The sequence below is a fragment of the Anolis sagrei genome, chromosome 7 (genome assembly GCF_037176765.1).
Source record: "Anolis sagrei isolate rAnoSag1 chromosome 7, rAnoSag1.mat, whole genome shotgun sequence".
Taxonomy (NCBI): domain Eukaryota; kingdom Metazoa; phylum Chordata; class Lepidosauria; order Squamata; family Dactyloidae; genus Anolis; species Anolis sagrei.
Window position 1 is genome coordinate 39,120,128 of NC_090027.1, and position 23,483 is coordinate 39,143,610.

Here is a 23,483-nt window from a genome sequence, read left to right on the forward strand (position 1 = left end):
GAATGTGTTGGACAGAATTATGGTTATTCATAGCTATAGGGGAGAGGAGAGCCATATGCATTATCTTTAACTCAGTGGAAGAAAGGCAGGACAAACAATATCTTCTCTTAAAACAATGTCTTATAATGTGGTTGTACTACTTTTTTCTAATGCACCTGCAGCTTTACTCCAACTTATAGTAACCGTGTTCTAGGGCAGCATTTCTCAACCTGGGAGTCGGGACCACTGGGGGGATACAAGGGGGGGGGTGTCAGCGGCATCACTAAAACACAGTATTTTCTGTTGGTCATGTGGGTTCTGTGTGGGAAATTTGGCCCAATTCTATCACTGGTGGGGTTCAGAACGCTCTTTGATTGTGGATGAACTATAAATCTCAGCTACTACAACTCCCAAATGTCAAGGTCTATTTTTCCCCAAACCCCGCCAGTGTTTACATTTGGGCATATTGAGGATTCGTGCCAAGTTTGGTCCAGATTCATCATTTTTTGAGTCCACAGTGCTCTCTGGAGGTAGGTGAACTACAACTCCAAAGCTCAAGGTCAATGCCCACCAAACTCTTCCAGTATTTTCTGTTGGTCATGGGAGTTCTGTGTGCCAAGTTAGGTTCAGTTCCATCATTGGTGGAGTTCAGCCTGCTATTTGATTGTAGGCGAACTATAAATCCCAGCAACTACAACTCCCAAATGATTCAATCAATACCCCACCCCAACAGTACTCAAATTTGAGTGTATTGGGTATTTGTGTCAATTTTGGTCTAGTTAATGAAAATCAATCCTGCATATCAGATATTTACATCATAATTAATAACAGTAGCAAAATTGCAGTTGTGTAGCAACGAAAATAATTGTATGGTTGGGGGTCACCACAACATGAGGAACTGTATTAAGGGGTCGCGGCATTAGGAAGGTTGAGAAACAATGTCCTAGAGTTTTCTTGAGGAATTCTTTTCCAGAGAATTTGCAAGACATTCCTTTACGGTTGAGAAATTGTGACTTGCTTAGAGTTTCCATGGCAAAGTAATGAATATTCCAACCCTGGTCTCCATACATCCAAGAGCCCTACCCACTACAATGGCTTGTTGTCATTTTGTGCCTTCAAGTCCACTTTGTAAGTGGGCGACCCTATCTAATTTTCTCCTTGGAAAGATTTCATTAGAAGCCGTTTCTTTTCAATAGAGAGTGTGACTTGGTCAAGGTTTCCATAGCTGAATGGAGATTCGAACCCTGATTTCCAGAGTCATAATCTAAGGCTCAAGCCATAGCATAATCCAAGACAAATGGTCCAATAACATGAGCGTACACGACTACCCTCATCCAGAGACTTCTGGATGTTTGCAAACCAGTGTGGCACACTCATGCCAGCGGCATACTTATGCCTGCACCTCTTTGTTCCTTCGGCGCATGCCGGAGGCCAGCTGGAGCACAGCCAGGGCAGCCAGCCAGGCCCAGAGCCTCGGCCGGCCATCCTGAACGGACTCTGGAAAAGGGCCGTTCCCCCAGCAACCGGAGACTCTTTCTGTCTCCTGGCCATGTAAGCCGACCTGAAGCTAAAAGGAGAGGAAGGCAGATTGGACGGCCTGCTGTGGTGGAACCCCATAGCAAAAAACATAAATACATGCCCTTTGAGAGCAGCCAGCCTTTGATATCGGTGGGCATTTCTGGACACTGCACACCCCTGAGCCAACTGGAGACTCTTTTTCCAAAGTGCTTCTGTTTGGTGAAGCAGCTTCGTCACCGGGAAACTGAGCCAGGCTAAGGTAGGTTTGTCTTGGAATGTTTCCCCTCCTTCTCCATTTTACACTAGGTTGAGATTATGCATAGTGGACTTTGAACTTGGGAAAGTTTCTGCCCTTTTTTTTGGACTAGAACTCCCCAAATCCCAAGTAACTTGGCTGGGAGTGCTTGGGACAGCTTCTGCATCCTTTTGGACTAGAACTCCCCAAACCCCAAGTAACTTGGCTGGGAGTGCTTGGGACAACTTCTGCATCCTTTTGGACTAGAACTCCCCAAATCCCAAGTAACTTGGCTGGGAGTGCTTGGGAATCTTCTGCATCCTTTTGGACTAGAACTCCCCAAATCCCAAGTAACTTGGCTGGGAGTGCTTGGGACAGCCTCTGCATCTTTTTGGACTAGAACTCACTAAATCCCAAGTAACTTGGTTGGGAGTGCTTGGGACAGCCTCTGCATCTTTTTGGACTAGAACTCACTAAATCCCAAGTAACTTGGTTGGGACAGCTTCTGCATCCTTTTGAACTAGAACTCCCCAAATCCCAAGTAACTTGGCTGGGAGTGCTTGGGACAGTTTCTGCATCCTTTTGAACTAGAACTCCCTAAATCCCAAGTAACTTGGTTGGGAGTGTTTGGGACAGTTTCTGCATCCTTTTGGACTAGAACTCACTAAATCCCAGGTAACTTGGTTGGGACAGCTTCTGCATCCTTTTGAACTAGAACTCCCCAAATCCCAAGTAACTTGGCTGGGAGTGCCTGGGACAGTTTCTGCATCCTTTTGGACTAGAACCCCCCAAACCCCACATTGGCTAGGAGTGCTTGGGATAGCTTCTGCATCCTTTTGAACTAGAACACCCCAAATCCCAAGTAACTTTGATGGGAGTGCTTGGGACAGCTTCTGCATCCTTTTGAATTCCCCAAATCCCAAGTAACTTTGATGGGAGTGTTTGGGACAGATTCTGCATCATTTTGGACTAGAACTCCCCAAATCCCAAGTAACTTTGATGGGAGTACTTGGCACAGCTTCTGCATCCTTTTGGACTAGAACTCCCCAAACCCCAAGTAACTTGGCTGGGAGTGCTTGGGACAACTTCTGCATCCTTTTGGACTAGAACTCCCCAAACCCCAAGTAACTTGGCTGGGAGTGCTTGGGACAACTTCTGCATCCTTTTGGACTAGAACTCCCCAAATCCCAAGTAACTTGGCTGGGAGTGCTTGGGACAACTTCTGCATCCTTTTGGACTAGAACTCCCCAAACCCCAAGTAACTTGGCTGGGAGTGCTTGGGACAACTTCTGCATCCTTTTGGACTAGAACTCCCCAAACCCCAAGTAACTTGGCTGGGAGTGCTTGGGACAACTTCTGCATCCTTTTGGACTAGAACTCCCCAAATCCCAAGTAACTTGGCTGGGAGTGCTTGGGAATCTTCTGCATCCTTTTGGACTAGAACTCCCCAAATCCCAGGCAGCATGGCTACTCACTTGACCGAGAGTTACCGCCCCAAAAGTCCATTTTCTTTAAACTCTTGGATGAATGCTGGATCTGTTGAGGCCTCCTGTATTTTTTAACTGATACTCTTCTTTTGGGTTCACGTAAGTCTTTGATTCTCAAAAATTGCTTTATGCCGAGGTTCCAATGATCCTTAATTGAAAGGGAAGATGCTAATAATTCCACTGCTTTTAAAACCTCTCTGCGTCTCTCTCCTCCCACTTTCCCCTTTTGTCCTTAACTGACTCCAGTGGCTACAAACTGAGCTCAGAATGCACAAGTAGTTTGCTCTGAATTTAACTCATTAGAGGGAAGAGGAGAAGTTGGTGGTGAAAATTGTACCCTTCCCAGTAGGTTCAGGCCACAGCAAACTGCTGCAGCTTGTCTTATATCAGTGTTTCTCAACCTAGGGGTCGGGACACCTTGGGGGGGTCATGAGGGGTGTCAGAGGAGTCGCTGAAGACCACCAGAAAACAAAGTATTTTCTGTTGGTCATGAGGGTTCTGTGTGGGAAATTTGGCCCAATTCTCTCGTTGGTGGGGTTCAGAATGCTCTTTGATTGTAGGTGAACTATAACTCCCAGCAACTACAACTCCCAAATGTCAAGGTCTATTTTCCCCAAACTCCACCAGTGTCCATATTGGATCAAGTTTGATCCAGATCCATCATTTTTGAGTCCATAGTGCCCTTTGGATATAGGTGAACTCCAACTCCCAAACTCAAGGTCAATGCCCACCAACACCTTCCAGTATTTTCTGTTGATCGTGGGAGGTCTGTGTGCCAATTTTGGTCCATTTCCATCGTTGGTGGAGTTCAGGGTGCTCTTTGATTGTAGGCGAACTCTAAATCCCAGCAACTACAACTCCCAAATGACACAATCAATCCCCCCAAACCCCACCAGTATTCAAATTTGGGCATATTGGGTCCAGTCAATGAAAATTCATCCTGCATATCAGATTACATTACAATTCATAACAGTAGCAAAAAAAATTGTGAAGTAGCAATGAAAATAATGTTATTTATTTGGTTTGACCCCCAACCATAAAATAATGTTATGGTTGGGGGTCACCCCAATATGAGGAACTGTATTAAGGGATCTCGGCATTAGGAAAGTTGAGAACCACTGTTCTAGGTTTTCTTGAGGAATTCTACTCCAGAGAATTTGAAGTAGCAACTAAAATAATGTTATGGTTGGGGGTCACCACAACATGAGGAACTGTATTCAGGGGTCTCGGCATTAGGAAGATTGAGAAACACTAAAGAGGAGAAGTAGATGGGGAAAATGTTATCCTTCCCAGTTGGTTCAGGCGACAGCAAACCGCTGCAGCTTATCCTATAGCCTTATAAACCATTTTGGCCATGTTTTGGTATTGGTTGGCCACACAAAGGTCTGTTTGTTTTCAATCTGTGAAATATTGGAGAGGATGTGAAATCTTACGTGTTGGTGTGATGACAACTCCCAGAATCCAGAGGGCACATCCGTTGGAGGATACTGGGAGCTGTAACTCTCTCACACTCCAAGAACGTTCCTTGGCCTCATTTCTGGCCACAGCAACCAAGCGCCTTTTCTCATTTGCATCAACCTGGAGTCAACTTGTAGGTCTGAATTATTGATGGAGTGACTGCAAATGCTTGGTTTGGTGTCGGCTGAGCAGAGCAGCGGAGAAAGGGCTGCTTACTTAAAGGTTCCTCTAACTCTTTAAAAGGGTCAAGTCCCACAGGGGAAGAAGGAGTCGTACTATAGTAGCTGAATTTACAGTTTGCATGCAGCACAGCGCACTGGTGCATTCATAGCAAGGGACATCTGGCCCCGTTCTATCAAAAGCTTTTTGCAGCCATGAGAAAGGGGATGGCAAAGAGTTAGTTGGGATCGTTCCTGCCAAATCCAGACAGTCAGTGTAGGTAAGGTAAAAGGTTTTCCCCTGACATTAAGTCCAGTCATGTCCGACTCTGGGGGTTGGTGCTCATCTCCATTTCTAAGCCGAAGAGCCGGCGTTGTCCATAGACACCTCCAAGGTCATGTGGCTGGCACAACTGCATGGAGCCCCGTTACCTTCCCGTCATCAAGACAATTAAGATCTTCTGGTTGGGCCCTGCTCTTGGTCCCACCACTTTCACAATCGCATCTGGCGGGAACAAGAGACAGGGCCTTTTCTGTGGCGGCCCCTCGGCTAGGGAACTCTCTCCCAATTGAGATCAGATCTGCCCCCTCCTTCCTGTCCTTCAGGAGGCTGGTGAAATCCTAGCTATGGAAGGAAGCATTCCCAGAGTAATGGTTGGAACCGGCTACAGAACAAAGTTATCGACCACACATACGGACTGAGTTGGACATGATTTTACCTTGGCGATTTGGCTTATTTGTAATTTTAATCAATATGTATTTTAACTCGTTATTATATGACTAACAGTATTTTCTGTTAGTCATGAGGGTTCTGTGTGGGAAGTTTGGCCCAATTCTCTCCTTGGTGACGTTCAGAATGCTCTTTGATTGTAGGTGAACTATAAATCCCACCAACTACAACTCTCAAATGTCAAGGTCAATTTTTCCCAAACTCCACCAGTGTTCACATTTTGGCATATTGAGTATTTGTACCAAGTTTGATCCAGATCCATCATTTTTTGAGTCCATAGCACCCTTTGAATATAGGTGAACCACAACTCCCAAACTCAAGGTCAATGCCCACCAAACCCTTTTTCTCTTGATCATGAAAGTATTTTCTCTTGATCATGTGAGGTCTGTGTGCCAATTTTGGTCCAACTCCATTGTTGGTGGAGTTCGGAATTCTCTTTGATTGTAGGCGAACTCTAAATCCCAGCAACTATAACTCCTAAATGACAAAATCAAGTCGTCCCCCCCCCCCCCCCCCCCAGCATTGGATTCTTGCTGTAAGCCGGTCTGAATCCCTCTAAGGAGGTTGAGAAGATCAGGATATAAAAGTTTTAAATCAATAAATAAATATAATAATATTGCTAGGTTGGCAGAATCCAGGGCTAACAGCAGGAGCTCACCCCATTCCCCAGATTTGAACTGCCAACATTTCGGTCAGCAAGTTTAGCAGCTCAGTGGTTTAACCCACTGTGCAACCAGGGGCTATAGTTATAAAATGTACATAGTATAAAAAGTAAAAAATATATGATTTGCTAGGGTTTAAATTACACTCAGTCAAGGCAACCCACTGAGTGACCTTGGGCAAGCCTTCCCGCAGAAGCGGTATCTATTGATCTACTCATATTTGCATGTTTTCAAACTGCTAGTTTGGCTGAATCATAGAATCACAGAGTTGGAAGAGACCTCATGGGCCATCCAGTCCAACCCCATTCTGCCAAGAAGCAGGAATATTGCATTCAAAGCACCCCTGACAGATGGCCATCCAGCCTCTGTTTAAAAGCTTCCCAATAAGGTGCCTCCACCACACTCCAGGGCAGAGAGTTCCACTGCTGAACAGCTCTGACAATCAAAAAGTTCTTCCTCATGTTCAGATGGAATCTCCTCTCTTGTAGTTTGAAGCCATTGTTCCATTGCGTCCTAGTCTCCAGGGAAGCAGAAAACAAGCTTGCTCCCTCCTCTTCCATGTGGCTTTGTCTCACATCTTTATACATGTCTATCATATCTCCTCTCAGCCTTCTCTTCTTCAGGCTAAACATGCCCAGCTCTTTAAGCCGCTCCTCATAGGGCTTGTTCTCCAGACCCTTGATCATTTGAGTCACCCTCCTCTGGACACATTTCAGCTTGTCAATATCTCTCTTGAATTGTGGTGCCCAGAATTGGACACAATATTCCAGGTGTGATCTAACAATGCGGAATAGAGCATGGGTAGCATTACTTCCCTAGGTCCGGGTCATCTGCGCTGAAATGTGCTGCAGGGCGGATTTAGGACTTCTGGGTGACCAGATCTGTTTCCCCATGTGTTCAATTTATTTCCTACTGTTCCCCCAATACGGCAATTAAATATAGTGTGTGTGCTTACCTTTAAGAGGCAAGGTAAATTGGTAAATTCTTGGAAAAGCCTGACCATATCTTTTGCATTCATTTGTGCATGATCTCCCCCCTGCCCCATGGACATTTATGCTTGGTTTCAACGTGAAACCTTATTATCATTATTAGTAGTAGTAATATTAATATTAAGGTAAAGGTTTTCCCTCAACATTAAGTCTAGTTGTCTGGGTCTGTGGGGTGGTGCTCATCTCCATTTCTGAGCCGAAGAGCCGGCATTGTCCATAGACACCTCCAAGGTCATGTTGCCACATGACTGCATGGTATGCCGTTAACTTTCCTGCAGAACCGGTACCTATTAATCTACTCACATTTGCATGTTTTTGAACTGCTATGTTGGCAGAAGCTGGGGCTAACAGCAGGAGCTCATGCCACTCCCTGAATTTGAACCCGCAACCTTTCAGTCAGCAAGTTCAGCAGCTCAGCGGTTTAACCCATTGCATCACCTAGGGCACCCATAGTCTGTGTAGACTAGTCTACTCTCCGTGTCATAAAACTGCATTTAATTGTCATTAAACCGCATTATGTAAGTCTACACTGATCATATGACACCCTTTGTGGTGTAATTTTGGCTGCGCCGGCAACACCGACGTCAGAAACATGGAAACCTCAATGAGTCAGAGCATTCTGTGCCACAACAAATGTATTTAGGAGAAAAGATGCTCACTTTGCAAAAGTGCTCCAGATGACTCCATCAAGTGATCCAAACTATGCGCTGGCAGAAGTCGGAGGAGAAAAATCCCACGAAGGAATGAGCTGGTTGCCCAGGGCAAGCACCTTGTGTGGCTCCAAAGGTAGGAGTCAAACAATGAGTAAAACATCCATTGGATACTTTGGCACCTAAATGCCGTGGCGCATGCGTTCATTGCAACAGTCATCTCTCTGAAATGGAAAAATGAACCAGTTGTTGGTAGAGTTGTGACAGCTTTAGGGTTTGGCCCATCTTCTCCAAAAGGGAGGAATCTCAGGGTGAGAGTGCTGCCTTAAAATGTTTATATTGGTGCATTTCATTGAATGGCATACTCTTATGAGCTGTCATCGATGCCTAATGTAGCATGCTGTTTGACATCACTGGGAGTGACCTATAGTAACATCATTCTAGTAAGATCACCTGGGCTGACCATCTGTGACATCACTAGGTCTCAAGATGAGGATTTCAGCAGCTATTTGGGCAATCATCCATGATGTCTTCCATATGTTTTACACTTGACAAGGATGTAATAATTTAACCATCTCCTTCAGTCCCCAAATCTCTAGCATTGCAAAAAAATGAGATCTAGAAGATTGTTCATACCTAAAACTCTTCTCTTTGCTGTGCTTCCATTCCCTTGATCACTCTCCCTGCTTCTTTCCATTGGATGCTTAAACTCATCCAAAGTTTTACATTGCTTCATATTGCTTATGCACACCGAGTATGAAGCTGAACATGGTATCGTCATTTCAGCATTGGACTATAATGATAGGGTTTCAGTTCCCGCACAACCATTGACACACATTTGGATGTCACACTCTCTCAGCCTCGGAGGAAGGGAATAGCAAACTGCCTCTAAACAAAACCTACATAGAAAACCAAATGATAGGCTACTACTTAGGGTTGCTATCATTCGGAAATGACTTGAAGGCACAAAACAATATACAGCAACAGCAAGTGAGTTTTCTGGACTGACTGATCATGTTACAGAAGCATTCTCTCCTGATGTTTCACCCACATCTATGGCAGGCATCCTCAAAGGTTGGAAACTTGGCAAGTGAGGTTTATATCCCTGTGGGATAATGTCCAGGGTGGGAGAAAGAACTCTTGTCTGTTTGAGGCAAGTGTGAATGTTGCAATTGGCCAGCCTGATTAGCATTGAATGGCCTTGCAGCTTCAAAGCATGGCTGATTCCTGCCTGGGGGAATCCTTTGTTGGGAGGTGTTAGCTGGCCCTGATTGATTCTTATCTGGAATTCCTCTGTTTTCAGAGTGTTGTTCTTTATTTACTATCCTGATTCTAGAGTTCTTAGCTGGCCCGGATTGTTTGTGGGGTTTATGTATCTGTGGAATGCAAGGCCATTCAGTGCTAATCAAGGTGGCCAATTGCAACATTCACATTTGTCACAAATACCTGATACGCCCAAATTTGAATACTGGTGGGGTTGGGGGGAATTGATTTTGTCATTTAATAATAATAATAATAATAATAATAATAATATAATAACACTTTATTCGTACCCCGCTACCATCTCCCCAAGGGACTCGGTGCGCTTACATGGGGCTGAGCCCAAATACAACAATACACACAATAATAACAATACAAGCAATTAAAATAAAAAAAAAACATGGATAATAAGATATGCAACATTAACAATAAGACAACACTCAATTAAAACTGTGTGAAGGCGAAATGTAAAATTAAAATTGAAAATAATGCTGGAGCATGGGCGAAAAGGTGGAAGTGGCGTTTGTGGAAAACATACAAGCAGACCTAAAATGTAAAGTTGGGAGTTGTAGTTGCTGGGATTTATAGTTCACCTACAATCAAAGAGCATTTTGAACTCCACCAATGATAGAATTGAACCAAATTTGGCACACAGAACTCCCATGACCCAACTGAAAATACTGGAAGGGTTTGGTGAGCATTGACCTTGAGTTTTGGAGTTGTAGTTCACCGACATCCAGAGAGCATAGTGGACTCAAACAATGATGGATCTGGACCAAACTTGGCACAAATACCCAATATGCCCAAGTATGATCACTGATGGAATACTCAATATGCCCAAATGTGAACACTAGTGTAGTTTGGGGAAAATAGACCTTGACATTTGGGAGTTGTAGTTGCTGGGATTTATAGTTCACCTACAATCACAGTAGGAGGAAGGCATTTGGTGGGAGGATACATTGTTTATTTCCAAAAAGGAAGAGAAGGGCAGAAGGAGGGATCTTCAGCCTTCTCTGCCAAAGGGGTTCCTAAGAACATCAGAAATAGTGTCTTCTGATGGTCTTTGGTGACCCCTCTGAAACCCCCCCCCCCTCATGACCCCACCCAGGTTGAGAAAATGGAAAACATTCAGTGTTTGTATATAACAAACACTGGGGGGGGGGGGGGGGCAGGAAAGGGAAACTATGACTCCTGGAATTGACTAAGCCTACAATTAAAACAACAAAGGCAAATCCGAATGCAAGCAAAGTGTCGCTAGGGGGCAAGCGTTCAACTCTGCGCATGAGAAAATAGGCCAGTCCTGCCTTAGGCCTTGAATGAGACTTTTGTCTGCTTGTGGCTGTAGTCATGGCACACCTTGTGTTGTGACAATCTCTCATGGGACTCACATGGTACACCTCCCGATCCCGTGAATTCTTTTTGCCTCACCAGGAACTCAGCTTTGTTTAGTGTACTTCTTAATGTGTCCATGTTTATTGTATTGACGAATGTTTGTTTTGGACTCTACAGTCACGCTGTAAGGGGAGTTAATAGGGTGTATCTATACCAGTGTTTCTCAATGTGGGGGTCAGGACCCCTGGGGGGGTCACAAGGGGGTTTCAGAGGGGTTGCCAAAGACCATCGGAAAACACGGAAAAGGCTGAACATCTCTCCTCCTGTCCTTCTCTTTCTTTTTGGAAACAGACAGCAAATCCTCCCACAAAAAGACATCCTCCACTATGTATTGTCGAAGGCTTTCATGGCTGGAATCACTAAGTTCTTGTGGGGTTTTTCGGGCTATATGGCCATGTTCTAGAGGCATTTCTCCTGACGTTTCGCCTGCATCTATGGATGCTTGCCATAGATGCAGGCGAAACGTCAGGAGAAATGCCTCTAGAACATGGCCATATAGCCTGAAAAAACCCACAAGAACTTAATCCTCCACTATGTTTGCCCAACCTGTCAGCCAAGGGAAGGGCTGTTTCTGAGACTCCAAGTGGGGAGGGGAGAGCAGGTGTGCTCAGCACATGGCAGCGTGGTGCGCATGCGCAGGCAAGGGAGAGCATGCGAGGCTGGAGAGAGGCTTGCACCAGCAAGTCCCTTCAAGGCATGAGGGTTCTGTGTGGGAAATTTGGCCCAATTCTATCATTGGTCGGGTTCAGAGAGAACTTTGATAGAAGGTGAACTATAAATCCCAGCAACTACAATTCCCAAACACAAAGGTCTATTTTCCCCAAACTCCACCAGTGTTCACATTTGGCCATATTGTGTATCAATGCCAAGTTTGGTCCAGATCCATCATTGTTTGAGTCCACAGTGCTCTCTGGGTGTAGATGAACTACAACTCCAAAACTCAAGGTCAATGCCCACCAAACCCTTCCAGTATTTTCTCTTGATCATGGGAGTTCTGTGTGCCAAGTTTGGTCCAATTCCATCATTGGTGGAGTTCAGAATTCTCTTTGATTGTAGATTAACTATAAATCCCAGCAACTACAACTCCTAAATGACAAAATCAATCCCTCCCCCCAACCCCACCAGTATTCAAATTTGGGCGTATCTGGAATTTGTGCCAAATTTGGTCCAGTGAATGAAAATGCATCCTGCAGCTGAGATGTTTACATTACGATTCATAACAGTAGCAAAATTACAATTGTGAAGTAGCAATGAAAACAGTGTTATGGTTGGGGGTTACCACAACATGAGGAATTATATTAAGGGGTCACAACATTAGGAAGGTTGAGAAACACTGGTCTATACTGTAGAATGAATGCCATTTGGCACCACTTGGACTGCCATGGCTCAATGTTATGGAAATTCATGACTTGTAGGACAACAAAGTCTATAGTTTTCCCTGCCAAACGTTGATGCCTCAACAAACTACAAATCCCAGGTTTCCATAGCAGTGAGCTATTTCACTTAAAGTGGGATTAAACTGCGTTAAAGCTACGGTATAGGTGGACCCATAGCCTGGACTTCCTGAAACCAGACAAGTCTGAAATCTGATGGGTTGCACATGAGAGTTATGGTTTGGCAGAGAAGGCTAAAGATCCTTTAAAATCACAACTCTGATGATACCATAGCACTGAATCATGGCGGTTAAAAGTGTGTCAAACTGCATTCATTCTCCAGTGTAGATGCACTCTAAATCAGACTAACCCAAACCCAACTTCACCCTATAGAGGAGCCTGAACTTGGCACACAGAGCCTTTTTCATTGAGCACTCCTCAATCTCTGTTTGTGTTCCTCTTTTGGCCAGAAGGAGGCATCCTTCACCATCAGTTATAGTTCTGGTTAACTTCTCAAGATGTTGAGGTTCTATGTGTTGTGAAGGCTTTCATGACCAGAATCAGGGGATTGCTGTGAGTTTTCTGGGGTGTATGGCCATGTTCCAGAAGCTGGTACATGTGTCCTTATTTTAGAGTGTTTTTAATACTGGTAGCCAGGTATTGTTCATTTTCATGGTTTCCTCCTTTCTGTTGAAATTGACCACAAGTTTCTTGTGGATTTCAGTGGCTTCTCTGTGTAGTCTGACTTGGTGGTTGTGAAAGTGGTCCAGCATTTCTGTGTTCTCAAAAAATATGCTGTGTCCAGGTTGGTCCATCAAGTGCTCTGCTATGGCTGACTTCTCTGGTTGAGTTAGTCTGCATGCCTTTCATATTCCTTGATTCGTGTTTGGGCAATGCTGCATTTGATGGTCCCTTTGTAGACTTGTAGACGCCATGTAGCTGCGGACAAGTACATAGGAACCCCCAAATGCAGTAGCATTGCCCAGGCACAAATCAAGGAACATGAAAGGCATTGCATATGTGATTCAACCAGAGAAGTCAGCCATAGCAGAGCACCTGATGGACCAACCTGGACACAGCATATTATTTGAAAACATAGAAATGTTGGACCACTCTCAAAACCACCATGTCAGACTACACAGAGAAGCCATTGTAATCCACAAGCATGTGGACAATTTCAACAGAAAGGAGGAAACCATGAAAATGAACAAAACCTGGTTGCCAATACTAAAAAACTCCAAAATCAGGACAGTAAATAAGGAGGAACATGCAAACAACAGGGGAATTCCAGACAAGAAACAATAAGGTCCAGCTAACACTTCTCCAGGGAGCTCTGATGTGGGCTGGTCCATGAGGTCACGAAGTCGGAAGCAACTGAATGAATAAACAACAACAACACCTCCCCACAAATGATTCCCCCATGCAAGAAACAGCCTGGCTTTGAAGGTGCAAGGCCATTCAGTGCTAATCAAGCTGGCCAATGGCAACATTCACACCTGCCTCTAGCAGACAAGAGTTCTTTCTTCCACCTTGGACATTATTCCACAGATATATAAATTTTATTTGCATAGTTTCCAACAGACCTCACAACATCTCAGGATGCCTGCAATAGATGTGGGTGAAATATCAGGAGAAAATGCTTCTGGAACATGGCCAGACAGTCCCGAAAACTCACAGCAATCCACTGTTGAGGTTCTGTTTTTAAGCATTTTTAGGTGTCCTCCTGCACAAAGTTGTGGCCAATGTCTAGCAGAAATTGACCATAGAGAGCATCCATGAATAATGATATTCCCAAAGGTTAAAATCCCCAAATATGGAGAGCCAACTGTGCATAATGAGATGCCTTGGAGGTGGAACTGACGTCACAACTCAAGATTCATTTATCTTTCATATACACCTTATGCACATAGGCAGGGTGGCAATTTCATACATGATACTGTTCATTATTTTGTGCATGAAACAACGTTTGTGAAAGCAAAGGTGTTACTATCCCACCCATGGATTTTGGAGCACCTCGGATTTCTGGATAAGAGATGCTCCACCTGTAGATTGTTTACAAACTGTAACATCTCTATCTGACATTTATTTGCATTTCCTGTTCTTCTTCCCTTGCAGTCAATGTCACCAGCACCGGCCCCAGAGCCATCCCATCCCTCAGCATGTCCCAGATCTCCTCCACCTTGAAGCGCTACGCCGACTCACCTTCGACATACAGCCGGACCTCTCCCAGTTATGGCACCTATCCCTATTCCTCCAACCTCTCCACCTTGTATACAGATAGGGAAAAAGTCGGCTACAAGTCCACCTCGCCCTCCACCTACCTGGCTTCCACGCACCTGCGGACATCGGGGTCCACCTCCTCTTCCTCTTCGTTGAACTATGACGGGGGCGGGAGGTTCCTCCAACGCCCTGATTCTGGCACCCGGCTGAGCCCCAGTTACCTTAGAGCCCCGGTCCGGCCCCCTGGTAGTGGAGGGCTCAACGGCGGGGCCACTGGTTACTCCTTTGGCACTGGCTACCCCAGCACTTTGGTCCGGAAAAAATCCAGCAGCCATTCGGACTTGGCTCGGGACATGTCTGGGCTGCACATATCCTCCACTCCGTACCGAACCGAGACCTTCGCGACCTCCTCCCGCAACGGTCCCTTCCTTGCCCAAACTCGCCAGGAGCTGTCCGCCCTACAAGGGTACTACCAGTCCACGCGGCATTCGGATTACGTCAAGGATTACCTGGAAAATTACAGCCGGAAAGGTGGGCGCTCCCCAGCCTCCAGTGTCTATGGCTCTTCCGTAGAAGTGATCACCCCGACTCTGAGGCCCACCAGCCGCTCCTCCGTCCAACAATGGGATCGGACAGACAGCCGGACCGACTTCCTGGACACGGAGCCTACGGTAAGGCACTTCCTTTGCTTTGGAGACTACTATTATTATTATACTAACACAAAAACCCAGTGTGACACAGCAAACAAGATCTCTATGCTGGATTTCGTATCACAAAATCACAAGTCAAACACTTCCCAAGCATCTAGGACTGTGTGATGTATTTTCGAATGATGCACGCAGATCCAAGTCAGGTGGCCTTTTGCAGTTGACAGATCGTGATTTTGTCCATGTTTATTGTTTCCAAATGCCAGATGAGGTCTTTTGGTATGGCACCCAGTGTGCCGATGACCACTGGGAACACCTGTACTGGTTTATGCCAGAGCCTTTGCAGTTTGCTTTTGAGGTCCTAATAATGGCTGAGTTTTTCCTCAATGCGACTGTCACCTGGTATGGTGACATCAATAATCCAAACTTTTTTTCTTTTTCACAATCGTGATGTCTGGTGTATTGTGTTCCAAAACTTTGTCAGTCTGGATTCGAAAGTCCCACAGTATTTTTGCGTGTTCATTTTCCACTCCCTTTGCAGGTTGATGAGCCTTTTACTAGTTCTTTACTACTGTCAGGTGATCCTTGTGACATAAGTTGCAATGAATCATTTGGGCCACAGAGTTGTGTCTCTGTTTGTAGATGATGATGATAATGATGATGATGATGATTTGAAACACCACAAGATGAGTCCACAGCGGACACTCTGCTGACTATTGTATTGGATCACATGCCGGACACTTCCCAAGTGTCTAGGACTGTGTGATGTATTGGCAAATAATGTGTGCAGATCCCAGTAAGGTGGCCTTTTGCAGCTGGCAGGTGGTAATTTTGTCAGTGCTGATTGTGTTTAAGTGCAGACCAAGGTCTTCAGGCACTGCACCCAGTGTGCCATTTTCTTCTCTTCCATACCCAGGGCAGTGGCAGTTGGGATGGAGGGATGGCCTTTCAATTCCCTCTCTGCAAAATGGGGGTGTGTCTGTCTCTTTTTTTCCCCCTCCATGGCAAGGGCAGTGGCAGTTGGAAAGGAGAGGGAGATTTTCTTCTACTTCTGGGCCTAATGAACCTGTGTACCCCCATTTTCTTCTCTTCCATGCACAGGGCAATGGCAGTTGGGATGAAGGAATAGCCTTTCATTTCCCCCTGTGCTTAGGCATGATACAGATATACCTGTCTCTTCTTCTCTCCTACCATAGCAAGGGCAGTGGCAATTGGAAAGGAGGGAGAGACTTTCATCTGTTTCTGGGCCTAATGGACCTGTGTCTACCCCCATTTTCTTCTCTTCTCTACACAGGACAATGGCGGTTGGGATGAAGGAATGGTCTTTCATTTCCCTCCCTGCCTAGGCATGATGGAGCTGTGCCTCCCTCTTCTTCTCTCCCTCCATGGCAAGGGCAGTGGCAGTTGGAACGGAGAGAGAGATTTTCATCTACTTCTGGGCCTAATGGACCTGTGTCTACCTCCATTTTCTTCTCTTCCATACACAGAGCAATGGCAGTTGGGATGAAGGAATGGCATTTCATTTCCCTCCCTTCCTAGGCATACTGGAGCTGTGCCTGCCTCTTCTTCCCTCCCTCTATGGTAAGGGCAGTGTCAATTGGAAAGGAGAGAAAGATTTCCATCTGCTTCTGGGCTTAATGGACCTGTGTCTACTCCCATTTTCTTCCCTGCCTCTTCTTCTCTCCCTCCATGGGAAGGACAGTGGCAGTTGGAAAGGAGAAAGAGAGATTTTCATCTGCTTCTGGCCCTAATGGACCTGTGTCTACCCCCATTTTCTTCCCTCCCGTACACAGGGCAATGGTTTTTCATTTCCCTCTCTTCATAGGCATGATGGAACTGTGCCTCCTTCTTCTTCCCTCCCTCCATAGCAAGGACAGTGGCAGTTGGAATGGAAAGAGAGATTTTCATCTGCTTCTGGGCCTAATGGACCTGTGTGTATCCCCATTTTCTTCTCTTCCATACCCAGGGCAATGGCAGTTGGGATGAAGGAATGGACTTTCATTTCCCTCCCTGCCTAGGCATGATAGAGATGTATCTGCCTCTTCTTCCCTCACTCTATGGCAAGAGCAGTGGCAGTTGGAATGGAGAGAGGGACTTTCATCTGCTTCTGGGCCTGATGGAGCTGTGTCTGCTTCATCTTTTCTCTCCCTGATACCAGGGCATTGGCAGTTGGGATTGAAGGATGACCTTGCATTTGCTTCTAGGCCCAGGCATGATGGAGCTGTGTCTGCTTCTCCTTTCCCTTTCCCTGGCTCAAGGGCAGTGGCAGTTGGAATGGAGAAAGAATGGCCAAGGTTATGTTGCCCGTTTCCTTTGAGACTGGAGCAAAATGCATTATGCTATTCTGTCATAGAACTGCCAGTGTTGTCCTTCCTTTGCCAGATAAAGAAGTCAAAGTTCTAGGCCGATGCACCAAACAGGACACACAATGCTCAAAAAATGCAGGCACTCAAATGGAGAGATTCCGGGAACGGGAGATTCAGAGAAGCAACTTCTCCAGCCTCTGCACACGCCCTTCCCATGTGCTGAGACAGCTGCCTCACGCCGTGATTCACGCGGGGACAGTTCCGCCCTGATATGTTCCTCGGGGAGCTGTTGACAAGGAAAGAGGAATTTGTGTGTGTGTGTGTGTGTGTGTGTGCTTCTGTTTGTTCTCAAGCAAGTATTAAACAATTATACCTGTTACATAAACCCCAGGGACGGGTGCCAGGGAAAGAGCTGTGACTGACAGACTAATTACAGGCTCCCAAGTCCCAGGCAGCAGCAACCCATTCATTGCCAGGAACAGCTCAGGTTTGTGTTGTTTGCTGGGAAAGGACACAAAGCGGTGGCTTTGTCAAAGTAGACCCTCTAAGGTAGAGTTTACAGGATGGAGATGAATGAAAGCATCTCTCACCTTCCATGAATTGTCCTTGAGCATTTGGAAGCTCTTTGGGAATCCAAAGGAAAGGGGACCTTAAATGGACCAAAGGAAATACAGTAGAGTCTCGCTTATCCAACCTTCGCTCATCCAACATTCTGTATTATCCAATGCAGTCTGCCTCCCGGCTGGATCCACAACTATTTCAATACATTGTGATGTTTTGGTGCTAGATTCGTAAATACAGTAATTACTACATAACTTTGCTGTGTATTGAACTGCTTTTTCTGTCAATTTGTTGTAAAACAGGATGTTTTGTTGCTTAATTTTTAAAATTATAATATAATTTGACATTTAATAAGCTTTTCTTTAATCCCTCCTTATTATCCAACATTTTGGCTTATCCAACGTTCTGTTGGCCCATTTATGTTGGATAATAGGCATGTGTGATCCATGGTTCTAAAGTACTTACAAAGCTAGGGGGCAATGGTGCTAAAGTGTTTCTAAAGTTCTGATGGTGAAAATTTCAGAACTCTAAAAAAAACTTTCAGAATTTCATTATAAATGGCTGTTCCTAATTGGTTCTGTCATAAACATAGCCAATAATGAAATAATAATGAAATTTTGAAGGTTTTTGTTAGAGTTCTGAAATTTTCACCACCAGAACTTTAGAAACACTTTAGAAGCAAAGCACCAGCTTTAGCAACACTTTAAAAACAAAGAACCAACTTTAGAAACACTTTAGAAACAAAGCACCAGCTTTAGCAACACTTTAGAAACAAAGCACCAGCTTTAGCAACACTTTAGAAACAAAGCACCAGCTTTAGCAACACTTTAGAAACAAAGCACAAGCTTTAGCAACACTTTAGAAACAAAGCGCCAGCTTTAGAAACCTTTTAGAAGCAAAGCACCAGCTTTAGAAGCACTTTAGAAGCAAAGCATTAGCTTTAGCAATACTTTAGAAATAAAGTACCAACTTTAGAAACACTTTAGAAGCAAAGCACCAGTGCTCCCTAGTTTTGTAAGTACTTTAGAACCATGGATAGCCCATGCCTATTGGATAAGCAAGACTCTCCTGTAGGAGAATTGAAGGTGTGGACAGCATTCAACATGCCTCTCTTTGCAATGCACCCTTCTCTCCCATTTTTTGAATATTTTTCAATATTCCTCCCACCCCTATTCCGCATTATGATAGATGCTGCCATATATATGGCATCAGAAAAGTATCAGTGCCAAGACCCACAGAACTGTGTCCCTATTTATCGTATCAGAAGTGAACCAAGGGTACAGTTGTAATGTATTTGAAAACACAAAGTTTCAAAGCTTGGCATGATGCTAAATATCCTTTGACCAGAAGCTGACCACTTGGAGTGCCTCTGGTGTCATTGTGAGAAGGCCCTCCATTGTGCATGTGGCAGGGCTCAGATTGCATTGTAGTAGGTCGTCTGTGGAGCTACTACAGAGTCCACTTTGTGGCCCCATTTCTTAAGGTTGGCTCTGCATCTCATGGTGTTAGAGAGCAGTCTGTTCAGCGCCTTCCAAATCGCCCAGTCTTCTGTGTGCCCAGGAGGGAGTTTATTATCTAGTATCAGCCATGGATTGAGGTTCTGGGTTTTAGCCTGCCACTTTTGGACTCTCGCTTGCTGAGGTTTTCCTGAGAGTATCTCTGTAGATCTTAGAAAACTACTTCTTGATTTAAGGTGTTGGATGCTGGCTGATATCTGAACAGGGGGTGGTCTGCAGATGTCACTTGCAGCACTGTGTCCCTTTTTTTTGTTTTGTTTTGTTTTTGTTTTGGGGTTTTTTTTGTCATGTCAGGACATGACTTGAGAAACTGCAAGTTGCTTCTGGTGTGAGAGAATTGGCTGTCTGCTAAGACGTTGCCCAGGGGACGCCAGGATGGTTTTTTTATGTTTTATAATCCCTGAAAACTATAAAGATGTGATAAATCCAGTCCAGAGCTAAAGGTTTCTGGGCAATGTAGCTCAGAAAAAGTGATTTCCCCAAAGTCCTGCTAAAGACAAATACATACAATGAGCCCTTGGTATCCACTGGCATTCCAGGGTTCCTTCTGGATGCCAAATTCCATGATTGCTCAATCCCCTTTATATACAATGGCATGGGAAAATGGCCTTCCTTATATAAAATGGCAAAACCAAGGTTTGTTTTGGGAATTATACAAATATTTTCAAGCCTTGGATGGTGGGGCCCATGGATACACAATCCATAGATACAAAAGGGTGACCATAAAAGCGATGAGTTATTTTTGGTGCTTAGGATTCCATTGTTTTTGGCTCACTCCCTGAGCAAGTGTTGCTGAAGACGAAACCTAAGATGGCACAAGTTGGAGGCACATAATATGCCGCATGGGTACATTTCAGCCTCCCGCTGTTCATTTGTGAAGGCAACAGAGACGACAGAGCTGTGGACGGCGCTTGCGATGCACCCGAGACGGCTCCTCTGTGTTGGCAAATCCAGTTGGCGCCGTGTGCGGAGATGTCCTGCCGTTCTTGAAGGCTCTTTCTGTCCCATTCCTGTGACCTGGACCCCCTTCTACCGGTTGCATGCATTCTCTCTCTCTCTCTCCCTGAAAAAACAGCATTGATATTCATGTGGGGAGAACACTTTGTAACTAAGCCAGAGTTCATCAGCAGAACTTATTTGACTCTCTCCTCTTGCTCCCGGCACTGAGGTCATAATAGCAGGGTACGTGAGTGTTTCCAAGTACATGTCTTTTCCTTGAGCTAGTAGTAGTGTCCGTTAGCTGTGAAGGAAATGTTTGGTATACCCTGCTATTATGCACGTAAAAAACAGGGTATCACCAGAGCTTTGAAGTCAAAATGCCATCCAAAAGCATGAGGACATTATCACACAATGCTTTTATAGCGCTGCGATCCCACTTTAAATCCTATGTCTGCCTTTTGTGAAAACTGGGATTTGTAGTTTAGTGAGTCTGAGGACTGCTCTGGCTGAGCATTTTAAAAGTCCCATTCCTGAACTTCAAATCCCAGGATTCGACAGGAAGCAGTCATAGGATTTAAAGTGGAATAGCAGCATTTTGAAAGTGTAGTATGATAATAGCCAGAGAAAAGGGCACCAAGTGTTGGATTCAGCATTTTGCAAATGTATTTACTAGAGGAAATGTCCAGTTCATTATGGACTGCGTCCTATCTTTCATCTATCTATCTATCTATCGATTGATCAATCGATCTATTGATCTATTGCATATATACCTGTTGCTAGGTGTAGTGGCCCTCTCTGATGTCACTGGGAAAGAAAGATGACATATATAAGGAAAAGAGTAAGAGGGAAGGAAGGAAGCGAAAAAGAAGGGAAAGAAAGGAAAGTAGAAGTAAAGGAGGGAGATAGAGAAAGAAGGAAGGAATAAAAGAATGAAGGAAGGAAGGAAGTGAATGGAAAAGAAGGCCAAAAATATTAGGGGTGGGAAGGAAAGAAAGAGAAAAAGAAGGGAAATAAAAGAAAGGAGGGAGATAGGGAAGGAAGGGAAGGGAAGGGAAGGATAAGAAAGGAAAAGGGAAAGGTATGAGGGGTGGGAAGGAAAGAGATAAGGAAGAGATAGGGAAGGAAGGAAGGAAGGAAGGAAGGAAGGAAGGAAAGAAGGAAGGAAGGAAGGAAGGAAGGAAGGAAGGAAGGAAGGAAGAAAGGGAATGGAAAGGAGAAAGGTATTAGGGGTGGGAAGGAAAGAAAGAAAAAGAAAGGAAAGGAGAAGTAAAGGAGGGAGGGAGGGAAGGAAGGAAGGAAGGAAGGAAGGAAGGAAGGAAGGAAGGAAGGAAGGAAGGGAATGGAAAGGAAAGGAAAGGAAAAGAAAGGATAAGAAAGGAAAGGAGAAAGGTATGAGGGGTGGGAAGGAAAGAAAGAGGAAAAGAGGGAAGGAAGGAAGGAAGGAAGGAAGGAAGGAAGGAAGGAAGGAAGGAAGGAAGGAAGGAAAGAATGATAGAAGGAAGGAAGGAAGGAATGGAATGGAATGGAATGGAATGGAATGGAATGGAATGGAATGGAGAGAAAAGGAGAAAGGTATTAGGCATGGGAAGGAAAGAAAGAAAAATAAGGGAAATAAAGGAAAGGAGAAGTAAAGGAGGGTGATAGGGAAGGAAGGAAGGAACGAAAGAATGAAGGAATGGAGGAAAGGAATGGAAAGGAAAGGGTAAGAAAGGAAGGGAAAGGTATGAGGGGTGGGAAGGAAAGAAACAGAAAAAGGTAAGGAAGGAAGGAAAGAATGAAAGAACGAAGAAAGGGAATAGAAAGGAAAGGAGAAAGGTACTAGGGGTGGGAAGGAAAGAAAGAGAAAAAGAAGGGAAAGAAAGGAGAAGGAAGAGAAGGGAAGAAAGAAAGGAAGTGGGAAGGAAGACAAAGGAAAGGGTGAAAGGTATGAGGGATGGGAAGGAAACAAAGAAAAAGAAGGAGAGTAGTTGCTCCTCCAACACTTGAGCAACATTTAGTGCAGGGGTCCTGGATACGGCCCTCCAAGGTCATTTACCCGGCCCTCGCTCAGGGTCAACCTAAGTCTGAAACTACTTGAAAGCACATAACAACAACCCTATCTCATCAACCAAAAGCAGGTCCACACTTCCCATTGAAATACTAATAAGTTTATATTTGTTAAAATTGTCCTGCATTTTAATTATTGTATTGTTTTAAAGTATTTTTGCACTACAAAGAAGATATGTGCAGTGTGCATAACAATTCATTCATCTTTTTTTTCCAAATTATAATCCGGCCCTCCAACAGATTGAAGGACTGTGATCTGGCCCTCTGTTTAAAAAGTTTGAGGACCCCGGACTTAGTGTATAAGCTTAGTGCAATCTCCAAAACATTAGTGAGAAGACAACCTTAGGCATCAGTGGCTTGGTCACAAAGATACCCAGAGATACCATCACCAGGGCAAATAGGAAGGATTAGGGGACTCAAATCCTGAGATTTATTAAAATTAAAATTAAGCCCTTCCCAGACAGTGTTATCTGTTTGTTTGTTTGTCTGTAGTCAGCAGCTTCTCGAACTCGGGGAAGTTTCCACGGGACTTGGTTCTGTTTGCAGTAAACCCGTTGACAGGGGACAGGGACAACGGAGCAATTAATGCACCTGGAGACAGGTCAGCTTTGCAGAAACGTGTGTTCTCTTGCAGGAGCAATTTGTCTTGTAAACCCTTGACCTCATGCACAGGCTTGTAACTTTCCACTTTCGTCTTCATTCTGAGAGGGCTGAAATGTGCTGCAGGGTGGATTTAGGACTTCTGGGTGCCCAGATCTGTTTCCCTATGTGTTCAATTTATTTCCTACTATTCCCCCAATACGGCAATTAAATATAGTGTGTGTGCTTACCTATAAGAGGCAAGGTAGATGGATAAATTCTAGGAAAGGCCAGACCATATCTTTTGCATTTGTTTGCACATGATCTCCCCCCTGCCCCAAGGACATTTATGCTTGGTTTCAACTTGAAACCTTATTATCGTTATTATTACTAGTATTAATATTAGTATTAAAGAAAAGGTTTTCCCTCAACATTAAGTCTAGTCGTGTCCTACTCTGTGGGGTGGTGCTCATGCTCCTGACATGACAAAAAATAAATAAATATCAATTTCTGAGCTGAAGAGCCGGCATTGTCCATAGACATCTCCAAGGTCATGTTGCCGCATGACTGCATGGAGCGGCGTTACCTTCCTGCAGAACTGGTACCTATTAATCTACTCACATTTGCATGTTTTCGAACTTCAGTGTTGGCAGAAGCTGGGGCTAACAGCAGGAGCTCACCCCCGCTCCCTGGAATAGAACTTCCGACCTTTTGGTTGACAAGTTCAGCAGATCAGAGATTTAACCCATTGCGCCACTGGGGGCTCTCTCTCTCTCT

At 44.7% G+C, this 23,483-nt stretch overlaps 1 protein-coding gene across 3 annotated transcripts in view; it reads left to right on the top strand.

The window, feature by feature from the left end:
• Positions 1 to 23,483, top strand: part of USP2 (ubiquitin specific peptidase 2) — an 86,601-nt gene that overhangs the window by 15,193 nt on the left and 47,925 nt on the right. For 2 of the 3 annotated variants that reach the window (XM_060787267.2, XM_060787269.2), the window contains exon 3: positions 14,007 to 14,782. In XM_060787267.2, the coding sequence (XP_060643250.1) occupies positions 14,051 to 14,782 (732 nt within the window). In that variant the 5' untranslated portion in view covers positions 14,007 to 14,050. Of the gene's footprint in view, positions 1 to 1,628; positions 1,757 to 14,006; positions 14,783 to 23,483 lie in introns of those variants that run through there. The other variant, XM_060787268.2, reaches the window with a different exon arrangement.